The sequence below is a fragment of the Rattus norvegicus genome, chromosome 8, assembly GCF_036323735.1.
Source record: "Rattus norvegicus strain BN/NHsdMcwi chromosome 8, GRCr8, whole genome shotgun sequence".
In the NCBI taxonomy this organism is placed as follows: Eukaryota; Metazoa; Chordata; class Mammalia; order Rodentia; family Muridae; genus Rattus; species Rattus norvegicus.
Window position 1 is genome coordinate 71717636 of NC_086026.1, and position 26850 is coordinate 71744485.

At 50.0% G+C, this 26850-nt stretch overlaps 1 protein-coding gene across 1 annotated transcript in view; it reads left to right on the forward strand.

Annotated features, from left to right (window-relative positions):
* Positions 1 to 6942: 6942 nt before the first annotated feature.
* The window catches only part of Anp32a (acidic nuclear phosphoprotein 32 family member A), a 36345-nt gene continuing 16437 nt past the window's right edge, over positions 6943 to 26850 (forward strand). The window contains exon 1 of the mRNA NM_012903.2: positions 6943 to 7115. Within this exon, the coding sequence (NP_037035.2) occupies positions 7062 to 7115 (54 nt within the window). The 5' untranslated portion in view covers positions 6943 to 7061. The remainder of the gene's footprint in view (positions 7116 to 26850) is intronic.

The window sequence follows — 26850 nt, forward strand, 5'->3', positions numbered from 1 at the left end:
TCTCTGCGGTCGGACAGGAAATGCCATAGGTTGATTACTCTTGTCTTTAGATTACCCTTTAGGAGTACATTACAAATTAAGACTAACTGATGGGTTGCTGATAGTGACTAATCCCAGCACTCGGGAGGCAGAAGCATGTAGATCTCTGGGAGTCAGAGGCCAGTCTAGTCTACAAAGCAAGTTCTAGAACAGCCAGGGCTCAACACAGAGAAAACCCGTCTTGAAAACTCAGAACAAACAATAACAAAGAAGATCAACTCTGGGGACTGGACTGGAGATGGTTTCTTGCAAAGTCTTAAGGTTCTCCCTGGCTCTGCCTTCGTAAAAACTCACTGCCAATAGCTGTGATGCTTTGTTTACTCTGAGGTAGGAAAGAGGGACTCAGATGTTAACTCTGTTTCAGGTCATGCTAAACACGTAATGAGGTCACTTTTCCAGTAAGTGCAGCAAACAGGAGAGACAGGGATACATTGAGTCACATGGATCTCAACCTTCCAGACAGGCTGGGAAGGTGGAGAGGCAGGATGATCTGAGCCTTAAGGTCATGTCAGATACTCAGTGACTGAACAAGGCCAGCCTGTTCTGCATGACCCTCCTGACCTTTACTCTGGAGACAGGGCATTCCTTTTTCGTTTGGTTTCCTTTAGCCATTAACAAAGTGCCTGGACAGCATATCCACGTGCTGGGCCCACATCTTGTCCCACACATTTCCCAGTCATGCATGATCTGCTTTGACTACAGCAGCACTGGGCCACACTGATCTAGACACAGATTCCATTCAGCCAAGTGTGATGTATTTATTACCTTTGCTAAGTTTACCTTTACTACAAGGGCAAGTAACACAATCCTAAAACACAAGAGGTGTGTAAGTTGCATTCAGATCACTTAGCCAGTCTAGCAGAGACTAGGTGTCCTTCTGCTGGGCGAGAGTCCTCAAAGTCCTAACAAGGTCATCTCATCTGGTCATATGCAAATGATTTCAACAATTTTCTATTTGGGTCGGCGAGATCGCTCAGTGAGCAGAATTGTCACCAGGTTTGATGACCTGAGATCCATCCCCAGGAAGGAGCCGCATGGTAGAGGGAGAAAACTGCCCCCTGACATCCACACACAAAATATACATTTTAAAAGATTTAAAAAAAACTTTATATTCAGGTTACAATCATCTAGAGTCCCCAGAGAAGGCTTAAGGCACTTGCAATACTCCTTTAGGATGGCCCAACATTTCAAATGAAAATATAGTACAAATTTATTAATCTATCCAAGTGTATTCAGCAGGCTTCCAACTCCAGGAGAGCAGTGCAGTGTACGCCTCTGGGTATTTGTAAGTTCAAATGATAGTTGCTATTAGAGCAGAGACTCTGAGGGGGCAGATAAGCTATGGATGCTAACGAAGAGGACTTGCAAATAAAAATGTGCTAAAAGCTCATAAAGTTTTATTTGGATCCCTTTCATTTATTACTGAGACTAGGTCTGGAACTATGTAGACCAGAAATTTTTCTATAGAGATGTAGTTCAACTCCATATCGATTAAAAATGACTCAAAATTAGTTTATATATATATATGTGTGTATATATATATATATATATTTTGTTTGTTTGTCATGATAGGGTTTCTCTGTGTAATAACCCTGGCTGTCCTGGAACTCATTTTGTAGACCATGCTGGTTTCAAACACTCAGAGATCCTCCTGTCTTCCAAGTGATGAGATTAAAGTCCAATTTTTCTATATTCTTTATCTGAACTGCCTTTAGTCACATTGCTAATTGACTTCACATTCCACTGTCTTTTTTCATAATTATTTCACATATGAATGTGCACTCTTATCTAGGAATTAGATAGTTGTGAGTCATTGTGTTGGGGCTAGGGTGGAACTCAGTCCTTTATAAGAGCAACCACTTATAACTTAACCACTTAGCCATCTCTGCAGTCCCTCCATTGTCTTTTTGCTATTGTTTTCTTGAATGTTTCATGTAGCATGTAGCCCAGGCTAGCCTCAAACTCACTAGGTAGCAAAGGATGACCCTGAACTTTTTTTTAAAGATTTATTTATTATATATAAGTACATTGTAAAAAAAAAAAAAAGTACATTGTAGCTGTCTTCAGTCACACCAGAAGAGGGCATCGGATCTCATTATAGATGGTTGTGAGGCACCATGTGGTTGCTGGGATTTGAACTCAGGACCTCTGGAAGAACAGTCAGTGCTCTTGACCACTGAGCCATCTCTCCAGCCCGACCCTGAACTTCTGACCATCCTGCTCATATGTTCTGAGTACTGGATTGTAGGTACGTATCACTTTGCCCACTTTCTAAGATCTATTCATGTAGTAGTTGTCTTCATGTATGTATACGCACCACATGTGCCTGGTACTCAGAGAAATTAGAACGGGGCATCAAATCCCCTGCAACTGGAGCTACAGACGGTTGTGAGCCACCACGTAAGTGCTGACAACTTGGCTCAGGTTCTATGCAAGAATAACAGTTGCTCTGAGCTGTTGAGCCATGCCTCCTGTCTTACTTTTTTTAATAGCCATATTTTATTTTAAAGTTTTGTATATGTATGGGTGTTTTACATGGATGTTTGTGTACCATGTGTGTTCCTGATGCCCTTGGAGGCCAGCCTTAGATCCCCTGGAAGTGGAGTTCTAACAGTTATAACTGCCACATGGGTGCTGGGAACTGAGCCCAAGTTCCCTGGAAGAGCGACCTGAGTTCTCAATTGCTGAGCCACTTCTCCAGCCCTACTTAACTTAATAAACAGTCTTAGGGAGCCCAGTCTGCTCCTACTTCCATGGACCGACAGGCATAGGCTATCATGCTTGACTTACTGAAACAGTTACCCAATAGCCCAGGGTGCTTCAAACTCATTGCGATTACAGGCATGAGTCACCATGTTATTTTTTTAAGTGACCTGTAATAACTATTTTTGGTTAGTACTTTTTCTCCATGACCAACTCGTTAACAAGATAACTATTCAATCATTAAAGCATTTTTTAAAAATGTCACCCAGGCTAGACAGATGGTCCAATGGGTAAAGGTGCCAAGTCTGATGACCTGATTTCAATCTCTGGGCCCCACCAGGTAGGAAGGCTGACTCCTGAATGTTGTCCTTTGATCTTCAGACATGTGAAGTAGCACATGCCCCCAGCAGCACACAAAAATAAATGTAATACACACTTAAAAAAAAGTCCAATGCTTCATTAAGCAATAGAAAACTATGAGTAGCTTTTTAGATTTTGGACTTGAACATTCCTTTGCTATTCAAATCAAAATGCAGACATCCTCACATTGTTACCATGGGTTTCAAAAGAATAATCTACATTTCTAAAAGCTATTTATATGTAAGGACAGAAGAGCACACAGGCAAGCTGGAGCCTTTCCATGTCATTGTCTCTGGGACCCAGGCAGCCAAGCTCTAGTGTAAGCGGAAGAGGGTTATGGCTGGGTTCCAGTCTAGATGCTTCAAGCTGAAGAATGAAGTTGAACTGTGCATTCATTAGCTTGACCAATAAAAACCAAAGGGCCACCATCTTCAGAGACTGAACCAAGGACTCCCGAGCTAAAACAGCAGTGATGGTGTGGTTATTTCTAAAAACAAGACTTCTCACCATGTTGGGCATGGTCGAGATGGCTCAGTAGGTAAGAACACTTGCTGCTCTTGCAGAGGACAAGAGCTCAGGTCCCAACACCTATGTCTGTTCACAAGTTCCTGGAACTCCAGAAGGACCCAACATTCTCGTCTAGCTTCCTTGGGCAACTGCACTTTTGTGCACACAATACACATAAATAAAAATAAAGCCTTCAAGACACACGGAGGCTAAAGACACCCATGGCTCTTATCTTTGGGAACAGGCTGCTCATTAGTTTGGGATGGATACTGAAGGTGCCCTTCTTACTTGAAGCCCACCCCTTTCTCAAATCAAGGCTCAAAACTTGATTTGCATCTCATTAATTCCCAGCTGGAATCAAACCCTGCCGCAGACTGTCTATTCCTCGCCATCTAAAGTCTGTTGTGGGTTCAGTCTGCAGTAAGGAACTGCACCTGTTCCAGGCCATATAAAAATTCTTCCAGGAGAGTTCGGGCTTCTCTGACTACTTCCCCGAAATGCAGATCAATTGGGAGCAGTGCCTAACTACTAAGATATACAATAAAACATAATTTAATATCCCTGTAAATAATAATTACACACACACACATATAGTCTTATAGGGCAAATAGCTGAGCTGTCTTCCTGTTTCCTAATAAAACCACCAAAGTCCTATTAAAACTTTCTTAGACAAACTACAAGAGGAACTTTCTTCCTCTAGCAATTGGGCAATACTCAAAGTCCTTTCATAGTTCAGCTTCTATACTGACCGACATCCAGTGAAAGCATCTTTCAGTTTTGTGGCACTAAATGCAAAAGCTGTTATTCAAAATTTGTAAAAGGAAGATGCTCCACAAACAAGTTATACAGAATACTGTCAGTGATTGGGTCACTGTTTTTTTTTTTTTTTCTTCTTTCTTTCTTCTTTTTTTTTTTCCTATTCTAATTAGTCTCTAGTACTCTGGTTTCTCTTCACATGAAACTTCTGCTTTTTAAGAAAAGATTTATTTATTTTATTTATATGAGTACACTATCTTCAGACACACTAGAAGAGGGCATTAGATTCCATTACAGATGGTTGTGAGGCACCATGTGGTTGCTGGGATTTGAACTCAGGACCTCTGGAAGAGCAGTCAGTGCTCTTAGCCACTGAGCCATCTCTCTAGCTCAACTTCTGGATTTTTTTTTTTTTTTTTTTTTTGGTTCTTTTTCGGAGCTGGGGACCGAACCCAGGGCCTTGCGCTTCCTAGGCAAGCGCTCTACCACTGAGCTAAATCCCCAACCCCAACTTCTGGATTTTTATAATTTTATTTCTGTATATTCTCTGTTAAGGGGAGGTGTATGTGGGGTTGGGATTCCAAGTAATTTTCTTCTGTTCCTGTCACTTGAGCTATTGGCTTCTACTTAGCAGAGGTAGTAGAATGGACACCTCTTTGCTTCAATGGATTTTGAGTTACTCCTTGAAAAGGACTCTCTCACAGCACTGACAGCAGGGACCTCAGCTATGATTCAGTGTTTAAGAAACAAATTAGTGGGCTGGGGATTTAGCTCAGTGGTAGAGCGCTTACCTAGGAAGCACAAGGCCCTGGGTTCGGTCCCCAGCTCCGAAAAAAAAAAAAAAAAAACCAAAAAAAAAAAAAAAAAGAAACAAATTAGTGGGGCTGGGGATTTAGCTCAGAGGTAGAGCGCTTGCCTAGGAAGCGCAAGGCCCTGGGTTTGGTCCCCAGCTCCAAAAAAAAAGAACCAAAAAAAAAAAAGAAACAAATTAGCATTTACCATCCAAAAGAACATGAACTTCAAGACTCCTGCTATACAGATTTTGTACACTACACCCTCTTAAAATATTTGTGATGAAAAGCTATTATTGCTTTAAAAACGTTATCATATCCAGAAACATGAACTGACACATTGGCAAAGAGGTAATTTGGGGTTCTTTGTGTTTTTAAAAGGAACCAACACAATTGAAAAATTCCAGTTACACAGCCTTTGTAAAAATTAACAAAAATCTAAGGATACGAAATGTTAGATGAACAACCTATAGAAATTACATAGTTACCCGATGACATGTTTTAATTTTGTACTCCCAGCTACTTAGAATAAACATTTATCAGCTTTCAAATCCATTTATTGTTTGATCTAAAGAACTAACTGAATAAAATGTTCAGTTCTAATGTATCCAAAATGATAGAATTATTTTGGGGATGTTTGCGTGAGAGTGTAGACGAAGAGAAAAAAGACACTATGATAAAGTTGTGTGGATGAAATTAAACATGTATCCCGTGATTTGTCCACAGCTACAGACATCCACGTAGTAATGAGGTCCTAGGGCTGCTTACAAGAAGCTGGAAACCCAGTGGGAACCAGGGTTGTAAAGGTTTCTTTAAAAACGTAACGTAGTCGAACAAAAACAAAACCCAAAGCAACTGGAAGACCTGGACTAAGTGCCCCAGTTAGCGACTCCTTGGCAACTCAGATCCAACCAAACGACTCTGGTGGACGATTAGAATGAAACGTGCAAAGCTCTATCTCAAAAAAACCTATAAAGCCCGTCAATTATGTTGGGCTCTGAGAATCAGCAGTTCCCAGCACCTTCCTTTTCCACTTTTTAAATATTTTATACAGTTCTGCATCTGCGGTCTTTCCATTCATTAATCGCCCTACACAAGATATCCCGGTGGCTCTCGGGGAATTGCTTCTTTTAAGGCAGGACACCAGACCGCCAAGCTTCTGGGGTCGAGATCGCGCCCTCGCTCCTCCGGAGGTGGGAGCGTCACGCACTTAGACTTGATTATTTAATTGCGGGGATGGGAGTAGACCCGGAGTGAGGGGTTGTGCCAAGGTGGGCACCCCGGGGTATGTGTGTGTGTGGGGGGGTGGGATTTGTCCTTCGTGCGCTCCAAAAATGCGCGCCCTCCTTGGGCCTGCCTTGCGCCCGCGCGCCCCAGGCCTCGTCCGCCCGCCCAGCACCCAGAGGATGCCCCCGCAAGGACCCCGCCCCTCCCGTGTCCACGCACCTGCGGCCCCGCCCCCGGCCACGAACCTTCAGGTCCACGCACCTGCCCTGCCTTCCCTCCCGCCCCCCGTGCGCAACCACCAAGGTGCAGCCGCGCTCCTCTTCGGCTGCTCGGGTATCTAAGGGGGTCCGTCTCCGGCACCACAGCCAAATGGCTGAGCCTCCCTGGCCCGCTGCGCAGGCCGCCCATTGGACCCTGCCCCCCGCCGCTACCACCACTATTGGCTGGCATGCGGAGCCTCCCCACTCGATTGGCTCCTGTTGCCGCCGCTCCACGCAGGAGCCGCAGGTCCCGCCTCTACGGCGATCAGGTTAGTGTGCGCCGCGGGTGCTGGGGGCTCGAGAACCGAGCGGAGCTGGTTGAGCCTTCAAAGTCCTAAAACGCGCGGCCGTGGGTTCGGGGTTTATTGATTGAATTCCGCTGGCGCAGGATCCTCTGCAGAAAGAGAGAGCGCGAGAGATGGAGATGGACAAACGGATTTATTTAGAGCTGCGGAACAGGACGCCCTCTGATGTGAGCATTTGCCAAAAATATCTCTGTCGGTCCATTCTCCTACTTTGTGTTATGTGTGCGTGTGTGTTTTGGGGGAAGGCACTTTTTTATGGAGGGGGGCTCGGGGGAGATGTGGGGTTTGGGGTCTGAATGCAAATGAATTGCAAGGTTGGATGGCGGGGGGGGGGGTGTGCAATGCCATCGGAGCATGTTTCGTCCGCCGTCGCTGCTGCCCTTGGTGTGTGACTGACTACCTGTGCGTGTGCTCCCGCGTGTGCGGGTATGGGTGCGAGGGTGTGCGTGCGAGTGTGCACCCAGCGGGGGGCCGGCGGGGCGCACGCGTTCGGGTCGGAGGGAAGACGGCGATCTCACCCTCGTCCGAGCTCCCACGACGCGCATCTGGATGGAAAAGATGATCGAGGGGAGGAGAAGATGGGCTGCCTCCTGGATTAAACAACAAAAAGGGGGTGTTATATTTTAGAAGCGTAACCCCCTTTCCGCCCCCTCCCGCGCCTGCCCCCTCCCTTTGCCGTCTCTTTCGCTCGCTCGCACACAATAAGTTTTGGGCTTCGCGAGTCCGGTATAGTTTCTGATCAATGTAGCCCGAGGCCCCCGGGGAGAGCGCGTGGGGACCCGACTGCTGCGGAGTTGGGAGATGGCTCGAGTTTAAAGCGCGTCTTCGTTTCTCTGCGGGGATGAGGCGAGAGGTGGGGAGCCATATTTGTAACTTTGTCGTGTTCGTGAACGCGCCCTTTCTCTCCCTCCCTCCCTTTCTCTGCCTGCCTTCCTTCTCCTTTCTCTCTCACTCTTTCCACCCCACCTTTGGGCCAGATGCTGTCTTTTCTCCCTTCTTCCTCGCGGAAAGGGAGGGGGGTACCTTAGAAAAGGGGGAGGGATTGTGGAGTGTGCAAATGCTCAGATAATCCTCGCGCCTCCCCAACCACGAGCGTCGCTAATGTAAGTTGCCCGGAGGCTGCGTCCCATTCTGGCCCCCGGCTCACAACCCAGATGCCAGCCTTGGCACCCTGACGCCTCATCGGCACCAGACACCCCACCTTCTCGGTCCCTTCTTCTCTTGGGGTGGGCTCCCTGGCAGCCATTCGGCGCTTGGTTAATAAATGGGCACGGGAAACTTTATCAGAACCCGAGCTGCCCAGAGCTGGTGCCGCTGTGGGGACCGACCCAGTCTACATTCTTGCGGGCACGGCTGGCACGCAGCTCTGGGATGGGCAGTTCGTCTGACCGTAGCCGTTATGGATTGGGCAGCGGCGGGAGTATGGCAGGAGGAAACTTACACCGGTGGGAACGGGGAGGCTGGGCGCTAGCCCACTGCAAGGGGAAGTGAGGGTGGGTGGGTGACTCGAAAGCTGTTTATTTTTGTCTCCCTCCCGCTTTCACACTCATGTCTGCGAGTTGACCCATTCGAGAGACCCTAGGGTCTGGGGTGGAAACCCTAGCCGACTTCCCCTTTAGGCCCGGTCGTAGGCAGCAGGGGCTCGCGGGCGGGAAGATCTCGGGTCTAGCCTGAGGGTCCGGGGCTCGGGCGAGTTGGGGGCTCGCGCAGCACGTTGTGCTGACCTGTCGCCCCTCCAGCCACTTGGCCCCTCGAATCCTGACAAAGGCAGGCCTCGTTTCCTCTTTTCTCCTAATTCCTCCTTCTAAACCTGAGTAAGACTTTTGAAAACAAGCTCCTTTCTGCCCTCCGCCCATCCTCACGCAGCTGTGCACCCGAGACGTGCTACAGCCTTATGGCGCGCAGGGCGGGAGGAGGGGGCACCCCTAGCAGCAGGACTTGCCGCGGGGCTGCCCGGTTCGGCCGGTGGCGTCCCGAACTAGCCAGGGTGCCGGATCCGGGGGGTGGAGGGGACTGGGTGTGGTGCTGGGGGAGGGGGCCGAACGCGACTTCCCGCGTACTTTCCGGGAAGACCCCTGTACATAGTTGGGGGGCTTCAGGGTCGCGGCAAGTAGGTGCGTAGCAGCGCAGGACCGGACCGAGCGGGCCACAGTACTAGCTGACCCGGAGCGAAACGGAAAGCGGGTCGAACCGGCTCTTTAAACTTCCCCGAGTGTGTGCGCTGGGGGAGGGGCGGGCGCTCTGGGCTGGGCGCGATTTCTCACGCTTCGCCCCCTCGCCGTGAGTCCGCTGCCCACTCGCCGGCCTCCGGGCTTATGGCGGGGTGGGGCGCGCGGGTGGCGGGGGAGGGGGCACTTGCTGCGCATGGGGGAGGGGAGGGCAGAAAGCTCTCGAAAGAGGGACAAAAGGGGTGGGGGAGGAGGAACTGGCTTTTTGTTGTTGTTTTGCTGGTTTTTTGTTTTTTTCAAATAAACGTTTTTGGAAAACAGATCGTTCTGGGGAACCTCCCTCCCCAGAGTCCCCCCACGCACCCACCTTCTGCAACCTCTCTCCCAAGTCGCTTCTCGAGGACTGGTGGCCGCGACGCCGCCGTACTAGGACGAGCAGCCATGTTTCCCGGGGCGCCCGAGGCCCACCCCTCCCCCACGGCGGCGGCGGACCGGGCTCCGCGGGGACCGTGGCGCCCAGCGGTGGGGGCTCGGGCGCGCACCGGCACAGCCTAAGCTCCGAGGCGCGGGCCTGGGGAGCGGGTCTGGAGAGGGCACGGCGGGCGGGGGACCATCGACCCGCTAGGATCTGCGGACCAGTCTGCTCTCGCCATTTGCACTGCTAGGCCATTGGGAGACCTAGCCCTAGGGTGCCCTGACATTCTCGGGGTGCAGGGGCGGCAGTCCCCGGCTATGTGCCGGTTGCTCGCCAGTCGGACGCCGAGCTGCCATTTTGTCACCGTGGCTGTTGTCGCGCTTGGGGGGGGGAGCGAGAAGCTTGCGCCATCGCCCCGACGGCCGCCCTCTAGCGAGGTGGCTGCTGGGGGAGCTGGCCCCTGGGACACCCCCCCACCCCACTTACTCATTCGGCCTTATAGGAGCTCCCACCCAGGGTCCAAGGATCCCGAAGCTGTCGTAGCCCCGAAAAGGTGACAGTCTACCTTATCGAGCGCCCCCCCCCGCCCTAACTCCCTGCCCCCCCTGTTCGGTTTTCCGCCGTGGCTCCTGCTGCGCTCGGCACGTAGTGAAAGGTGGCCTTGAAGGCGAAATGATCGCGCTGGTGTTTGCGCCTTCAGCGGAAATGATAGGGTGGTGTATGGGGGTGGGGGTGAAACTGGAGGACGGGAGGGGCTCAGGCTCGCTAGTCTGGTGGCCCTCACTAAAGCCGAGGGCGTCAGCCTTCTACCCAGGAGGGACAAATTGTCGGGATGCACTGGGGAAACGCCCTCCGGGGCTGGGCCCTCTAGAAAGGTTGGGCGAGTTTCAGGTGGGTGTCGCAGCACCCTGCAAGCTGGGGGAGCTCTCTCGTTCTTTTTCCAATCCCCCACCCCGCGCCTTTTTTTTTTTTTCTTTTTCCGTTTTTGTTTTGGCGGGGAAGATAGGTAACTACATAGTAGTAAACGCTACTCTAAACCGAAAGAGAAAAGGATTTTCTTTAAAAAAAAAAAAAAGGAAAGAAAAAGTAAACTGTCTTTTTGTGTTGGCTTAAGACTCAGGCAGTTTTTTCGAAATGCTGGCCCCGATGTGGGACTCAAAGCGTGTGGTAGGCACCTCGCGGGCTGTAGGCTGGTGTCTGCACGGAGAGACTAACTTCCATGGAAGTGTCGGGCAAAGGCTGCCATCGGAGCCAGCGTCTACTTTGACCTCTGGAATGCATTGCATTTTTTCTTCTTCTAGGTTGACTTACTGCCTAATTGGGTTCAAGCAAGTGGCCGGGCGGTTTGCTCCAATTTATGCAAGCCAAGCAGGGATTGGGGGCAGAGAACTGAGCGTGGCCTTGGTGTGGGGTGATCATTTGAATCTTGTGACTGGCAGCTGCTGAGGCTTGTTTTGGATCTGAAGGTTCCGTGGTGAGTCTGGGTTCTGAAGCTACACAGACCCGGGCTTGAGTTCACCAACTACGAGGAGGTAGGATCCTGCCAACCTGCGATCTGGGACATATTCTCTTAGTTTACCCTACAAAGTTTTGTACCTGTGTCCTGTAAGACGGGACAGTTCTGTTTTATCAGTAAGTGACTATTATTGGCTTGAGTTGGCCCTTAGCGACTGCTTGGTATAGTCACAGATACTGGGGAGTGGCGAGGAGTAACTTAGGGCCTCTTGGAGGTTTAAAATAACAACTCCAACAATAATAGAGCTGCTCACACAGCTTCTTACTGTGTCTGGCATGTTGCTAAGTGGATTACAGACAGCAGTTACTTTACTCTCACAAGGGCACTATGTTAAGTACTGTTGTTATTCTTATACTAACCATAAGGAAATTGAGGCAGGGCTCCGGGTCACTGCTGGTCAGCGCAGAGCCGTGGTTTTAATTCTGTCATACTCAGCCCCTGTACTGCCTTGAAGCACTATCGCATGTATTTTTGTAAAGCACCATGGGGAAGAGCTTTTTCTCCTCCAGCCTTGGACCAAGGCCATGTAGTAGCAAGAGGGTGGGTTTGAGTTTGTTGGTATTGAGGACACCGGAAACAAAGCCTAGCTTCCTGTTGAAGCTTTAGGTGGGACAGACAAGCAGGGTGGATAAGCATTTTAAGGGGGAGCCTTACCCTGGATTCGCATATTAAATACACTGCTGAGGTATATCTGGCCTCCTAGATTACACTTCTGGGGAAGTGAGTAAACAAGCAGGAGCCCTTAGTGAGTGGTTATTTGGGATCTTATATAATGCCTTTACTGTTTTTATTAGTCTTCTTTGTAGGGAAAAAAAAATCTCAGGATAGAATAGGCAGGTCCTTAGTGTTAGTTTGTAGCTAATAACAATGCCAGTAACTCTGTCTTTAGCTGCTCACCTAACCCTGCCTGCAGTTCCTTAAGGAGAGCGAACCTCTCTGGGATCATTTAGGACTCAGAAATCACCTCCCAAGGCAGTCTGTGTGGACAGGAGAGAATGTGTGTAGTTCCTGCAGTTGACCAAGGCCCAAACATGACCTATATTACCAGATCATCAGGGGAACCGGTAAAATGCATATTCCTGGGCTCCATCGCCTGGGTGTGGGTTTTTATTACCAGGTCACCGAACTGCACCTAAGTGGTTCAGGTCATTTTATGCTGCTTGAGTTGAAAACACTTTGTATGTATAGCCACTAAGAGACTTGTGGATCCGGAAACAAACCTACAAAGTGCAGCACCCCTCACTTTAACAAAGTTGTGTTAATGAAAAAAATTGTATTTATTTTGAACTAGATCAATAAAAGAACCCGAGGGAGATGTGTATCCTTTTGTTATAAAAGCACCTGTGTGTTTCAGTTTTGCTTCTTGGAGTTTACTACCTGGACAGTTGTCCCTCTTTGTTTAGCAGGCAGTGGAGGCCCCTGGGGCCTTGTGCTTTGTTCTTTTAGGAATGTGGCAAGTCCCACATTTGACGGTGCGCTGTGAATTTTCCGAGACCTTCTGTATATGCGTTTAAACTATGATCCTCATAGAAATGGGCCCCAGTTCACCAGCCTCCTAAGTTGCTCTCATTCCTGGCTCCCTGTGGGGCAGCCCTCTGTGTCTCAGAGGTAAAGAGAATTCCAGGCTTTGAGGCCTACTGAAGGCAAAGCTGCCCTGTACCCAGTGACTGACACCAGGGTCAGGACATATCACCAAAAACCCCGGGTCACCCAGGCACCCCATCTCAGGCCTGCTGCTCTTCCCCGGCGCATGTTTCCTGGGAAGGCAATCCGCAGCAAAGCAGAAATGGCTTTAGGTTCAAAACCTTTGTCTAATTGCAGCTTCTTAAGGCCTGAGCTACTAAACAGAAGTGGGTGGAACGGGAAGTTCCCAACAGCAGTGTCAGACCCTTTGTCCTCCCTGGGCTGGGGCCACTTTCTCGGCCTCTCAAGGTGACTTACATGTGACTTCTGCCGTTAGCCATCTTTCTTCCTTGCAGCACAGTGGGAAAAGTGCCTGACTCAGTCTTAGCTCACCAGCTGTCTGCTCACCCTCTTCCTTCTATGTGGGAGCCCGGAGCTTGTTGCTGAGTGGTGGGGGTCTGATGGAGTTAACTTGGTCTAGCATTCTGGCCTGAATTCTGACGGAAGAAGAGGAAGCTCATGGCTTTGGTGTCTAGAAGGGCGTTTCCCTTGGAGACATCCCCTTTTGGGCTGTGTCTCTTGGGACCTACTCTCCTTCGGTGCCGGGCACCTGCTTCCCTCAGACAGGTAGGAAAACATGAACCTGACTTGAGTCCTGTACTACACTGGAATATAATGATACAACGGATACTGAGTTGTGGAGAGGGCTCTTGACCAGACCGGAGGTAGTTATTCAGAACATTTCGTTTAATGGAATTGGTTGAAGCCAGATGAGCAAAGCACCCATGGCCTTCCATGTCCATTTCCAGCCTCCTTGTGTAGAACCAGTTGTCCGGGTGATACAGGTGTCTCTGTTCTGCATCACACCCTGTCCCCTGTGTACTCCACAGCACCTTGCAGGGAGGTCCCCTCAAACTGATTTTGTTTTGCTCCATGCTGTGTAACTCCCCACCACCACCACCCCTGACACACCCAATCTACCATTTTCTTTACCACACTGGCTCCAGGCAGCAGGTCTAAAAGATGACCCTACTTGACTAATTACTTACTCCCTGCCTTTCTCCCAGAAGTATTTGCATTTTGGGAGTCTGGTTTAGCGAGGAAATTATTGAGAATCATTAGAGAGTTGGACGCCCAGCTCGGTCATTAACCTGAGTCGGTCGAGTTGTTCAGCTTCTCTCGTCGTCATTCAAAACGGAGTGGGGGAGGGGGTAGGGCTGGGGTTGTAATTCAAACACTATAGAGTTCTCAGCGAGAATACACAGAGCCCTACGTTCTGTTTTCCGTTCTGCACAAACCAGATGTGATGTCGGCACTCACTGCAGCCCCAGCACTTCAGGGCTGCAGGCGGGAGAAGTTGAAGGTCGTCATTCTGAGCGCCATATCAAGTTCAAGGTTAGCCTGGGCTACGTGTGGCCCTGTCCAAATAAATACCTCGAGGGTGCTGTTCAGACTTTTTGAACCTACTAGTAACAGGATTCACGCTGGTGCCCAGCACATACGTATATACATGTTATTTTTAAAAACATGAACACTTTCGATTCGTTGTAAAGAAAATAGGATAGCTTAGACTCATACATTGGTTTCACTTTATTACTGTTTGGGAAAGATTTAAGGTTGGAGATGAAGGTTTCTTCCACTGTGTGGGGCTGGAGCATCCCTTCTCCTGAGCCTTGTATGGTCTCTGCGGTGACACAACAGGGATTTTCCCGATTTCATGGCAGCTCTGCTGGGTCCCCTGGTCTCCAGCTGCTCTCTAGTCTACCCCAGACAACCTCATGGTAAAAGTAGCCATTAACTTAAGCGTGTATTAGGGTTGGGGATTTAGCTCAGTGGTAGAGCGCTCGCCTAGCAAGCGCAAGGCCCTGGGTTCGGTCCCCAGCTCCGAAAAAAAAAACAACAAAACTTAAGCGTGTATCTTCCACGGTGCCTGTAGAGCTTTTTGGCTATGCTAGTTCTCCTCATTACCGTGTCCCCTAGCCCTTCTTTCTGTTGTGCACCATGAAGAACACCCACACTTTTCATTCACTGAGTCAGAAACTTTTAGAGAGGGGTGCCTGTCTCTCACTTCCAGTCCTGGCCAGCTGCCCCACAGTGTGTACTGGGGGGTCTCGGAAGTGAGGCTGTCATAGCACCCAGCCACAGGCTCAGGCACCAGAAGCCCCACTGCTGTGCAAGCTGCCAGCTGCTTTAAAAAGAGAAAGTGAGGCTCAGGAGATGGCTCGGTGGTAAAACACTTGCCACACCGCCTTGACCTGAGTTCAGATCCTCAAAACCCACATAAAAGCTGGAGGTGTGGAGGTGTGACATGAGCATCTGTAATCCAGGGCTCCAGACAAGAGACTAGGCAAGCTCTGGAAGCTTGCCACGTGCAACAGGAAATCAACAGGCCCTCTGTCAAACAAGGGGGAATTGAAGGACCTGCACCTGTGCCTGTCCCCTGACTGTACGGACACACGGACACACACAGAGAGAGAGAGAGAGAGAGAGAGAGAGAGAGAGAGAGAGAGAGAGAGAGAGAGAGAGAGCGAGCGAGAGCGAAAGAGGAGAGAGAGAGACATGACTTACATTAAAGTAAGTGGTACTTGTTTCTGTAGGAAATGAGGTTAGAATCTGGAAAGAGCAGCCCATGCACTGCACTGGCTTCCCACCATGGTTTCTATAGAGGTCGGTGTGTATCCACTGCCCTCTCCGGAAACACCTTTTCTCACTGCACATCTGCTGCTTCCGGCATCCACCCAGATTGCCTCCTGGTCCTTCACCCTCTCCCAGCCTAAGTCCCTCCTTCTGTGTGTGTGTGTGTGTGTGTGTGTGTGCATATGTGCATATGCATGTCTGCCATGCTCCTAGAGGAGGAGTTACTTCCCTCTGTCAGAGTTGGTAGCAGGCTCCTTCATTTGTTGAGCCATCTCTCCCCAACTCCACTGCTTGCTTCTCTGGTCTTAGAGCACTGGTCCTGTACTGGGGAAGCAATTTGTCAACCGAGACAGGAGGATCAAAAAGTTAGGCTGGACTATACAATCGAAACCTTGTCTCAAACAAAACAAAAAGTCAGACCCCCTTGCTTGAACCGGATCCCTCCATAGCTGCTGTTGTCTCCTGTCTTTTAGATGACTGTAACTGCATTTACCATCCCTGTCTCCTCTAAGTAGCTTCCTAGCTCTGGCTCTGGGAATCCGTCAGCTCTTGAATGAGTCTTGCGTCTTTGGAGTCCTGGACTTTTGTGGAAAACATAATGCCATCTTCCTGGGCCTGCTCCTTATGGTTCTGGCCGCATCTCATGTTTCTAATATTTTAAACTCAGTTGAACAAGGGACCCCGGTCCCCTAGGCTTCTTCCCTAAGATATCTTCTTATTAATAGATGCATACAGATACCACATGCATGCTCTCCTGGCTGTGATGTTTACCTCACAGTCACGCTTTCCCTGGGTATCTGAGAGCACCCTGTACTCAAGTCCAAAGGGAACCCATGGCCTCTATACCCTGTCTTCACCACCACCACCACCACCCCCTCACCTTCTACCTACACCGTGCGTCCTATTTACAACACTTTTAGTCCATCCCAGGTAACTTCCCCATTCCACAGTTCTGGTCTCTTTGAAGCTAGGATTCCAACTTCATCCCTATCAAAGCACAGGTGTCTTTTTTTTTTTCCCTGTGTGTAAAAATCACCATTGGGATAAAGTCTAAAAATCCTTCTGCTGGCTTCTAACTGGTCTTTCTCCTCACTGGAGCTTCAGTGGCTCCTTTCTTCCCTTCATTCCAAGCCACTCCCACCACAGTTCTCCCTTAACTCTCTCCTCCCCTTCCTGGGAAGGTCTAAATCCAATTCTTTTGTTGTAGAACTTTCATAGGATTTTCCCTTGTAATCTACATTCTTATTAATTAGCATCTCTTTCCCCTGGGAAGCCAGAACAATGCTGTGTGCTTTTAGGAACCTAGGTTTCCTTCACCCTGGGGTATCCCCAGTGCTTGGCACTGTACCCACAAGCATTCTCCTCATGTCGATGGAGTAAAGGAGCTGTACTCACGTGGTCTGGTTGCTTTCTGTTGTTGTTCGAGACTTAACAGCTTGGACTGCTCTAAACTTGATTTGTAGATCAGGCTGGCCTTGAACTCTCGGAGATCTGCCTGCCTCTGCCGCCCGAGTGCTGGTGTCTGGTCTCTTCCTAACACCCCGTCTGGTGGACCAGAGCTGGAAGCCCTGCTAACTGTCAGAAGAGTCCGATTGTGGCACCTCACGGTGAGGTGGAGGCTCTTAGCACTCTCACATCAGTGGGCTTCCGGTTTTTCCAGATGTTCTTTACATTTCTTAGGAGTTAAGAATTTAGAATCCAAATGCTGCCCTCTCTACCTCCCGTCTGTTTCTTACCGCCTGATGGATGCTGTTTGGTTATCTTTGCTGACTAAAACTTCCAGGTCCTGTCTGAAGGGTGGACGAAAGGATTCGGGAAGCAAACTAACTCCCCCCCCCCCAACATATAGACCTAGCTAGTCTTATATTCCTTCTATAACCCAACGGAACCCTGAACTCAAGGCAGCTGTCCTGCCTCAGCCTCCCAAGTAATGAGAGTGTAGGCATTTGTTACCGCACCGTAGGCCTGAGTTATTATTTTTATTCTTTGACATACGCTCCCTGTTTGTGGTCCTCAGCTTTGGAAACTGGGATTATAGATGTGTACTCCCATCCCCCTTTTTCCTCCCCTTTTTTCTGAGACAAGGTGACCTTGCAGCTGGCCTTGGATTTATGGATTCATCATGCCCCTGCCTCAGTCTTAACAAGTAGCTGTGACCTTGGTGTGTGCCACTGCACCCAACCACTGTTCTGTCTGTTAATTATGGGTTGTTTACATATAGGTATGTGTTAATATCTCAGAGAGCATAAATAAGGAGGCATTTTTAAAAATATTCAGAGTAGTAGTATTTCTTCCCTGTGCCTAGTGGAGTATCCTGTTCAGTTTAACACTTCAGTTAAAAGGTCAGTGTTCCAAATATTAATTCATTCCTTCCTCCTTCCCCCCTCCTCCCTCCTTTCCTTCCTTTTTCCCTTCTTCCTTCCTCCTTCCTCCCTCCTTTCCTTCCCTTTTCCCTTCCTCCCTCCTTCCCTCCCTTCCTTCTTTCCTTTCTTCCTTTCCTAAGACAGGGTTTCACTTGTAGTACTGATTGGCTGGAACTCCCTTTGTAGACCAGGCTGCCCTTGAACTCACAGAGCTCTGCCTGCCTTTGCCCTCTAAATGCTGGGGTTAAAGGTCTATGCCAGCACATCTGACTTGCTGGCTTTATTTTTAATTTGGTTGTGAAAGTCCATGGTGTAAAAGAAGTGTCTGTCCCATGCCCAACCCTGTCTCTGTGCTGCTGATCTTCCCACCCTGGAGGGTAGGGTGGAGGTAGTCACAGCCTTCCTAAGGTACCCAGCTCATCCAAGACCACAGCCGCATGGCAGCTTGATTGTGTGTGCGGATCCGTCAGAGTCCACTCTGTGCTCTGGAGTGTTCCAGGGGGATCTGCCCTGGGTTCTCCCTGCAGATAGCCTGAGAAGCCAGGAATGGGCCTAGTGAGAGGATCCATTCCCGTACCAGAGACTGGGGCCGATGGGCACCTGGGTGGTGTTTCTCTTGCTTTTCTGTGTCTGAGAATGCCACCAGGGAAGGATCTGCAGCAGGCTGGACGGTCAGCAATGGGAGGGAAGAATGAGAGTCAGAGGGTTGGGGGCTGTGTGTACACAGGACTCTGCAGCCAGCCACAGGGCCCAGGCCTAGATTTCTCCATTGGTCTGTCTTCTGCTAAAGTCATGAAGACTAGGGGTAACGGGGCTGGCAAGGTGGAGGCCAGGACCTGTTAAATTTAGAAAGATCATACATCTGGGGAAGGGATTCAGTTCCATTTTCTGCAACAGGTCCACCATCTTCCCTTGACCTCACAGGAAACCAACATGGTGTGGCTGCGAGGAAAATAAGAGGACCCCACGGTCATATTCCCTGTCCTTCAGCCATGTCCAATGTACTAGTGTTGGAATAAGGCTGGGTTAGTCTCCTAAGCCATTTGCACAGCCGGCTTACTAATTGCATTCTCTATGTGTGTCCTGGGTGGCTTGGGTGGAGCAGAGGTATGGGAGGACTGGATTGCAGAGGGCGGTGAGGCCTGTGTCTTGCGGTGGAGCTTGGGTGATAGACAGGAGGAAAGAATGTGGTTAATGACTCAGATTGCAGCCTCCTCTGGCATCAGAACTACCAGAGGAGCATCTGAGGGACTTCCCAAGCTCTTCCCCAACTGCTGAATCTGTCTCTGTGCGATACCCCAATGCATGTGTTTTTAAAGGTCTGGGGGGATGCGAAGGCACTGAAACAGGATGCAGATCTTCACAGCAGATAGGAAGAAACGGGCTAAGGTGGGGGGGGGGGTAAAGGAAGCAGAACTAAAGGATGGACTAGGCTGTAATGTGCTGGGGTTGCAAGGACCCACTTCCCGGCCTGTGTCTCTCCACCTCCACACAGTCTTCAAGTGCCCCTCCCACTTTCTGCTCATCACACCTGTGTCTATGTACCCGAGAGGCTGTGCTACCAGAGTTTGGCCAAGAGTGGACCTAGTGAGATGGCTTAGTTGCTGAAGTGCCTGCTGTGTGAGCATGAGGACCCAGGTCCCCAGAGCCCATGTAAAAGCTGTGCATGGTAGCGTATATCTATAATACCAGTATTAGGGGTATGGCAGAAACGAGGATTCCTGAGCTCGCTGGCTGGCTGGCTTGGCCCAGGCAGAGAGCTCCAGGTTCAGTGAAAGACCCTTCTTCAGAAAATTCAATGGAGAGCCATTGAGGAAGACATCAGGTGTTGATCTGCACCGTGCACAGGAGTCTCCTCCTCCTGGATTCAGTGGAAGGAGGAGAGCCTCTGCATCTGCCCAGGTGGCATACGGGATGTGAGGGCGTGGTCTGTCCCCAGTGGATTCCATGCCCATAGGGCCTTGTGGGAGTGTGTGCTGGTTGCTCTCCCCACTTCACCTGCTCAGTGCTTCTTGGTACCCTTGCAGGGATCTTCCGGAGGTTATGCAGAGTCTGTTGTGACTCCCCCACAGCTGAAACAGGACGGTTCCCTGGTGACAGGTCCTTTTCAGCCTCTGCCCAACCGCAGAGAAATGGCCCCATCCGGGCCCCATCCACGACTAGGAGCTGGCCTTCGTCACTACGTGTCTCCCCTTGGCTTAGGGATGGACATTGCCTGGGATAGCGGGCTATGAAGTGCTAGCCTCTCTCGCCAGCTCTGGGAGGCTGGGGGAGCTTCTGCAGAGGCTGGCCTGCAGCCATAGCAAGCAGCTTCACTTCTCGCACACCACCTAGTTTGTGGCTCTGTTACAGACATGCTCTATATGTCTGCCGGTGTATCTGTTCTTCTGGGGGTGAGTCTGGGGTGGTTTCTGGAGCAACACTCTGGGCTGCCGAGTAGGATGTGGTGGCAGGAGCCCAACAGCCTTGTCCTAAGCCACAAGGGTACTGGGTTCAGGGCACGTTTGTTCTCCGGGAGCATTCAGGAACTTTCTGTCTACTCTAGTAGCCTGCATGGTCACTGATAGTGGCACAAGACATGTTTACATCTGCCTCTGAGCTTGACCAGTGGCTGTAGACCCTGACCAGGTCAGAGCCTGTCTGAGGGGGTGGGGTGCCCACTGCACCGGAACACAGATTTGTATCCTCTGAATGCATTAGCTCCCTGAAAGTTAATCGGCATGGATGGTAAGCAGCCCTTAGCTGCAGGATATTTGATATTAACCAGTTTTATGCAGCTTACCCGGCATTTCCCAGGTGGCAAACAGCAGTGCGGGCCTGGAATCCCATCCCCCAGGCTGACCCCCAGCCTCGGCTGTTTCCACGCTTTCTTTCCCACACACAGAGATTGGATACCTGCTGTATGTGGTTTGTTGCAGGCTGTCTGGATGTGACAGTAAGCTGACAAGCACATCGCATGTCCTGAGCACACAGCCTCCATTCATGGACAGTCCGTTAATAAACCACAGCAAAGGCCCCACTAAGTGCCATGAAAACAAAGCTGTGGTTCAGGGAAGGCTTCGTGGAGGAGGTGACATTTTCATGGACAGCATAAGAACACTCTGAGATCCCAGGAGAGTAAGATGTGAATTCACACGCCTGTGACACCAGAGGATATGGCAAGACTGGGATCGGGGTGGACTAGAGAGAGTTCCAGGCTAACTCGGGCACCTTAGTGATATCCTGTTGATTAAAAAGTAGAACAGAGAGCAGGGCTGTAGCTCTGCGGCAGAGTGTTTTCCCAGCATGCACAGAACCCTGGTTCAGTCCGCAGCACTACACAAGACCAGGTTTGGTGATATGTTCCATCACTCGAGGCAGGAACATTCAAGGAGGGAGGGGGAGGAGAAAAAGAACGGGATGGACCAACACAGATGGGGTGACCTAAACGAACTGATACAGTTGTGGGGAATGATGTTGGGGCTGGCCAGTACTCCGTGCACTGCAGCCCTAGGCAGGACCTTGCCATGGTGGAATGTCTTCTTATTCTCTTGAGGCTCAGACCTTGAATCATCTGAACTTTGAAATACATTTTTTAGATTTATTAACTTACGTTTGTGAGTACACTGTCTTCATGCACACCAGAAGAAGGCATCGGATCCCATTACAGATGGTTGTGAGCCACCATGTGGTTGCTGGGAATTGAACTCAGGACCTCTGGAAGAGCAGACAGTGCTCTTAACTGCTGAGCCATCTTCCAGCCCCTGAAATACTTCTGTTAATTTACCTTTTCAGCTGTGACTGGGTGTGTTGGAGGGAGTGGACTCTGACCACATCAGCCACCCTTCCAGGCAAGACTGCTTTTAAGTTGGTCTTCTCTTTTCTCCATTTTGGTAACCACTGGCCTACCTGTCTCTCTCCCTCTCCCTGTCTCTTTTGTTTTTGTTTTATGGGTTTGTTGTTGTTGTTTGTTTGTTTTTCTTTTCTTTTCTTTTTTTCTTTTTTCTTTTCTTTTTTTTTGGGGGGGGGTGGGTGGGGGGGACAGTTTCTTTCTGTGTATCCTTGACTGTCTGTCCTGGAACTCATTCTGTATAAACAGCTGGCCTTGAACCAACAACAGGACTCAAGTGCTGAGATTAGAGGCACATCCCACCACGCACGCCTGCCTGGCTCTACCCTGGTCTTTCAGAGGCTACAGTGGATCTGAATAACACCCATTACTGCTTTGATTCTGCCTAGATCTTTCCTGTCTTTACACTGGTGGGTGGAGGTCCGGGTGATTTGAGGTGGGCAAGTCTACGTGTTGATGCAGGATTCCTCATACCCCCTACACTGGTATTTGTGGGAGAGAACTTGATCAGCTTGTTGAATGGACCACCCTGGGCCACTGAATTTTACCCAGAGAGAGCTTCTGGCTCCAGGGAAGCTTCCTGCTGCTAACACTGTTTCCTAATACTCTGCTGCCCCCCCCTTCATCTCTGCCTCACTATGAACTTTGGTTCTCTTGGAGCTCTCAGGGTGTGCCAGGGTCTTGGGGAATGTTCTTTCCCTTCGTGACTCTGACATGCCTAATGCAGTAAGGTTTATGCTCACAGACGAGAAACATACCCAGAGATCTTGACCCATGTCTGGAAAGTAGGAAGAGAAGCATAGTTTTCCAATACAAGTAGGCTAAAGTGTAGGTAGGAGCCTATGGCCTGCCTCTGCAAACAGGAGCAGGGATGGGGATCAGTCGGCAGCCTCTTTAGCAAGAGCAGAGTAGCAGTGAATCGGCATGGCAACTGCATAAGCAGAGGCAACCGCGTAAGCAGAGCGCCTCCCTACCGTTGGGCTAAGCCCTCTCCTGGGATAAGAGGAGGCTTACTTGACCTTTACTAAGTGCCCAGGGTGAGTTTGGGGAGGTGCTTGTTGTTAGGTACCTGGTAAACATTACCTTTTGGATCTGTTAGGACATCCCGAGGTGTGGGTTGGGCCACTTGTTTTTGAGATAGGAAGACTGGCCCAGAGAGGTCAGATTGGCAAACCGGACCTCGTTTTTGTGTTGTAATGGCCTCTTTTTGCATGCCCCTTGGCTCTGGAGGCTAGGACACCATTTCCACTGTCACCCTGTCTCCTGTGGTAGTCTCCATATTGAGCGAGCTCTAGCATTTGAGGGATAAATGGAGGCTAAGTAACCTATTCAGAAAGGGTGATGCAGCCCTTAGATTTGTAGGACTCTGGACTGTGACCCTACAATCAGGGTGGGATTCCATTTAAGTACTTAAACCTAAGCCAGTGGATATTCCGAGGTTATTTATTACAGCTAAAGATCGGAAGCTACCCCAAACACCCCTACCCCCAAAGTCAGTGTTATAGGTTAGCTGGAGGGTAAAGGCAAGAAAAGTAAGATTCCAAAGTTCTGAACACACCCTGGAGATAGATAGGTGGAGTAGTCACTGGGGCCAGCAGGGAGACTGGTGGTGCATTCGCTGAATTTTCTCATAGTCTGATTCTGAAACCAGAATGAGGAGTGTATTTCTAGTTCTCCTCCTCCTCTTCCTCCTCCTCCTCCTCCTCCCCCTCCTCTTCCTCCCCTTCCTCCTCCACCTCCGTCATCATCATCATCCTTAGACGACAGCTTCTTAGTCCAAATGGGGACACTCTGGCCATGAGCTTCTCTGACTCTCAGGAAGTTTGAGGAAGGCTGAGATGCCACCACAGCAAGGAGCCACCTCCAGGGTGTCAGCCCTGGTCTCCATCCCTGGAGTTTTCCCCCCAACACTGCCACGGTGTAACTCAGTCGGCCGCTTTCTCAGCTGAGTGACAAAAGATCCAGTAGAAGGTTCTAGAGGATTCTTGATTCCATATAGTGGGGAAGTCAAGTCTCAGGTTATCTACCTAGGTGAATTTTGATGCCTTTCTCATCAGCACGTGTTTCCTTAGTTTCCTTAGTTTCTGAGGGCTAATCACGAGGAGGAGTGGGGGTCTGGGGTGGACGGTACTCTTCTCTGGGCGCAGCATCTTGCTTGGTGAGGAACATGCTTGTGAAATGTATCGCAGCGATGCCAAGCCCAGCTCAGCCTCCCAAGTGCCTTCTACCCAGCCTCTGGCCTACTTCCATGGATTACTCGGCAAGGAGAGATCTTCCTCCCATTCTAGTGGTGAACTCTGAGTTGGTGAAGTCTTGACCAAAGTTCTGGGCTGGGGTTTTAGCTCAGTTTGTAGAGTTTGCCTAGCATTGCCTAGCAAGCCTTGGGTTCATCTCCATCCAGCACAGCTGAAACCGGATACACACCCGACTTCCTGGATCTTGGATGGTAGAGGGAAGTGGCTCAGAATCTGTAGATCTTCTTCAATTGCAATAGACTTTATGACCACCAGGCCTACGTGAGACCTTGTCTCTAAACAACAAACAAACAGAATATGTCTAGATTCTTAGGCGGAAAAGTCTAGAGCCAAACCAGCCTGACTCCATCTTGTTTGTCCCTATGCTGATGATCAAAGCAGCATTAACAGGATGTCCCCCATTGTGTGGCAGAGGCCTACTTAGCCCTCAGTAAAGTCCTTTTGCTCATGTGCCATGGAGCAACTGTAAAGGTCAGAGGTCAGCTTGTCTGAGTCAGTTCTCTCCTTCCCCTTGTGGGGCCAAGGGATTGAACTCAGTTCATCGGGCTGACAGAGGACTTTTTACCCACCGAGCCATCTCTCCAGTCCTCCCACCAACTCTTCTACAGCCACCTAGTGTCTTGGCCACATCTGTCCCTTCAGTTGTGAGAGCCCTCTCCGCTCAGATACTCTTAGGTTTAAGTATGTGCAGAAGTCCAGCCTTGGGAAGCCTTCGCTGGCCAGCCCTTCAGTGCTGTCCCCCGTCACTGTTGATTTTCTCTGTTCCCCTTTGAGCATCAACTGTGTATTACACAACCACTGGCTTAGGATCTGACCCCCCACTAGAAGGCAAGCACACATTGGTTGTCTGCCATGCTGTTCCTGACTGCCTAGCCTGGTGCCTGGTATACGGGGCCTGTGGTCTAAGCAGGTAACTGGACCACAGCACATGCTTAGCAGGGTTTCATAAGATGTCATTCATCGGGTTGGGGATTTAGCTCAGTTGGTAGAGCACTTGCGCAAGGCCCTGGGTTCGGTCCCCAGCTCCAAAAAAAAAAAAAAGAAAAAAGAAAAAAAAAAGATGTCATTCATCCGTGTACCGGGTGCTCAGCACAGTGTGGATGCAAAGCTCTTCGTAGAGATGGCTGCATAGGGTTTTGATTAGCGTGGGTCTCCTGCCTTCCTGCCTAAACATCCCTCGTCCCTTCAGTTGTCCACCACTCCCTTTCTCACGTGCCTTCCCACCCTGGTTGTCTTCTTGCCCTCAGTCTGCTCGTGAAGATCTGGAATTTATGTGAAGATCTGGAATTTACGGTCTGGTCTTGTAGGAGCAGCAGGGGTTTGGGACACTGCCACCAAGTAGTCTTCTTGGGTTTCCCCGACTAGTCCTAAAAGTTTCTGTTACATTTTCTGGGCAGTTGTGTGCTCAGACTTGGGTGTCCTAGTGTGCATGTGGAGGTCAGAGGACAACTTGCAGGAGCTGGGTCTTTCCACACACATGCTTCAAAAGTCAAACTCAGGTCATTAGGCTTGGTGACAAGCACCTTCAGCCACTGCGCACCCCCACCCCCACCCCCACCCTTGGTACCAGAGCTAGAACATAAGGCATGTTAGTACCTGCTAGGCAAGCCCTCTGTGCTGCTTAGCTTTGTGTGGGGGCCTGCGGTGACTGAGGGGGTGGGATGCTGTCACAGAGACTGATACAGCACTACCACCTGTTCCCAGCCAACTAGCCCCTCCGGGACTCTCGGACTCTCCGGGTCCTAAAAGTTGTAACATTTTGTTCTTTAGCATTTTAAGGTTAGAGCAGTTGCTAGGCAGTGGTGGCATGGCCTTTAATCCCAGCCCTCGGCAGGCAGAGACAGGCGGATGGATCTCTGTGATTTCAAGGCCAGCCTGCTCCACAGAGCGAGTTCCAGGACAGCCAGTGCTGTACAGAGAAACCGTGTCTTGACAAGAAAACAAAACAAAATTAAAACAGCTATAGACCCGTGAACAACAGCTAACTCAATCTGTATTCTATTTTTAAAATAATTAAGTATAGGTCAGGTTCCGCTAGCAAGACCAGGCGGAGAGAACGTCACTCTGGAGCTAAGCCAAACCTATGGTGCCTGGTTTGGCTTAGTTTCCCCTTCCTCCTCTTCCTTCCCCCTCCCTCTCCCCCTCCTCCTTCCCACTTAGTGCCCTCCCCTTCCTCCTCCTTTTGCCCCTTCTCCCTGTCCTCCTCCCCCTCCTCCTCCACCAGGAGTTTTACGTAAGTATTTGTCCACTTTAGGCAAGTTGAGTGTGTCTTGTTAGGCTAAGGGAGAAAAAGCTGTTTAACTCAGTTCTTACGCATAACCGTGGCTAATTGGTGTGGCTCTTCTGCATGGCCGCTGCCCAAACCATCCATTCCCTGTTGGAGCTTGGGCGCCCGGACTTCAGCACCAGGACTGGCTCAGCTCCTGTGATTGAAGAGGCTGCTTGTCAGGTCTGGTAGAGGTAGCTGAAGCCAAGGGCAGAAGTTCTCCTCTGAGGCTGACTTCTTGTGTATTTCCTTGCTTTTTGGGGTGTGTAAGGCCTGGCAGAGGTGGCCCAGCTCGAGTCTGGGTACTCCCCTCCCCGTTCCTTTTATTTGCTCCTGTTTCCTGCTGCTCCAAGGACTTCCCCCTGAATATCTGAGCCCTGGGCTGAGAGGACAGGTGACAGCCCAAGGTTTCCATCACGGACTAACTCTCATCTTTGTGTATGTAATGGTTGGTTCCCAACTCATTATGCAGCTGAGGACAGCTTTGGCCTCTTGATTCTCCTGCAACTACCTGCTGAGAGCTGGGACCACAGGCACTTCACTAGGCGTGGTTTATTTGGTGCTGGAGGTCAAACCAGGGATGTCCTGTCCTATGAGTCTGAATGCTCTGTGCCGTTTGAGATGGGTCATGGGGGTCGGGGATGGTCGCAGTCCTTGAATGTCAGTCCATGGGTCTCTGAACAGTGAAACTGGGGAAGCGATCTCACTTGTATGGTGCAGTTAACATCTCAAGGTAGAAACCCCAGGGAGTGTGCCGGCCCGGCTTTCCTTCGAGGCAGCCGTGAGTCCACTAGTGGTCACAGTATCATTAGGTCTAAATCTCCCATCTG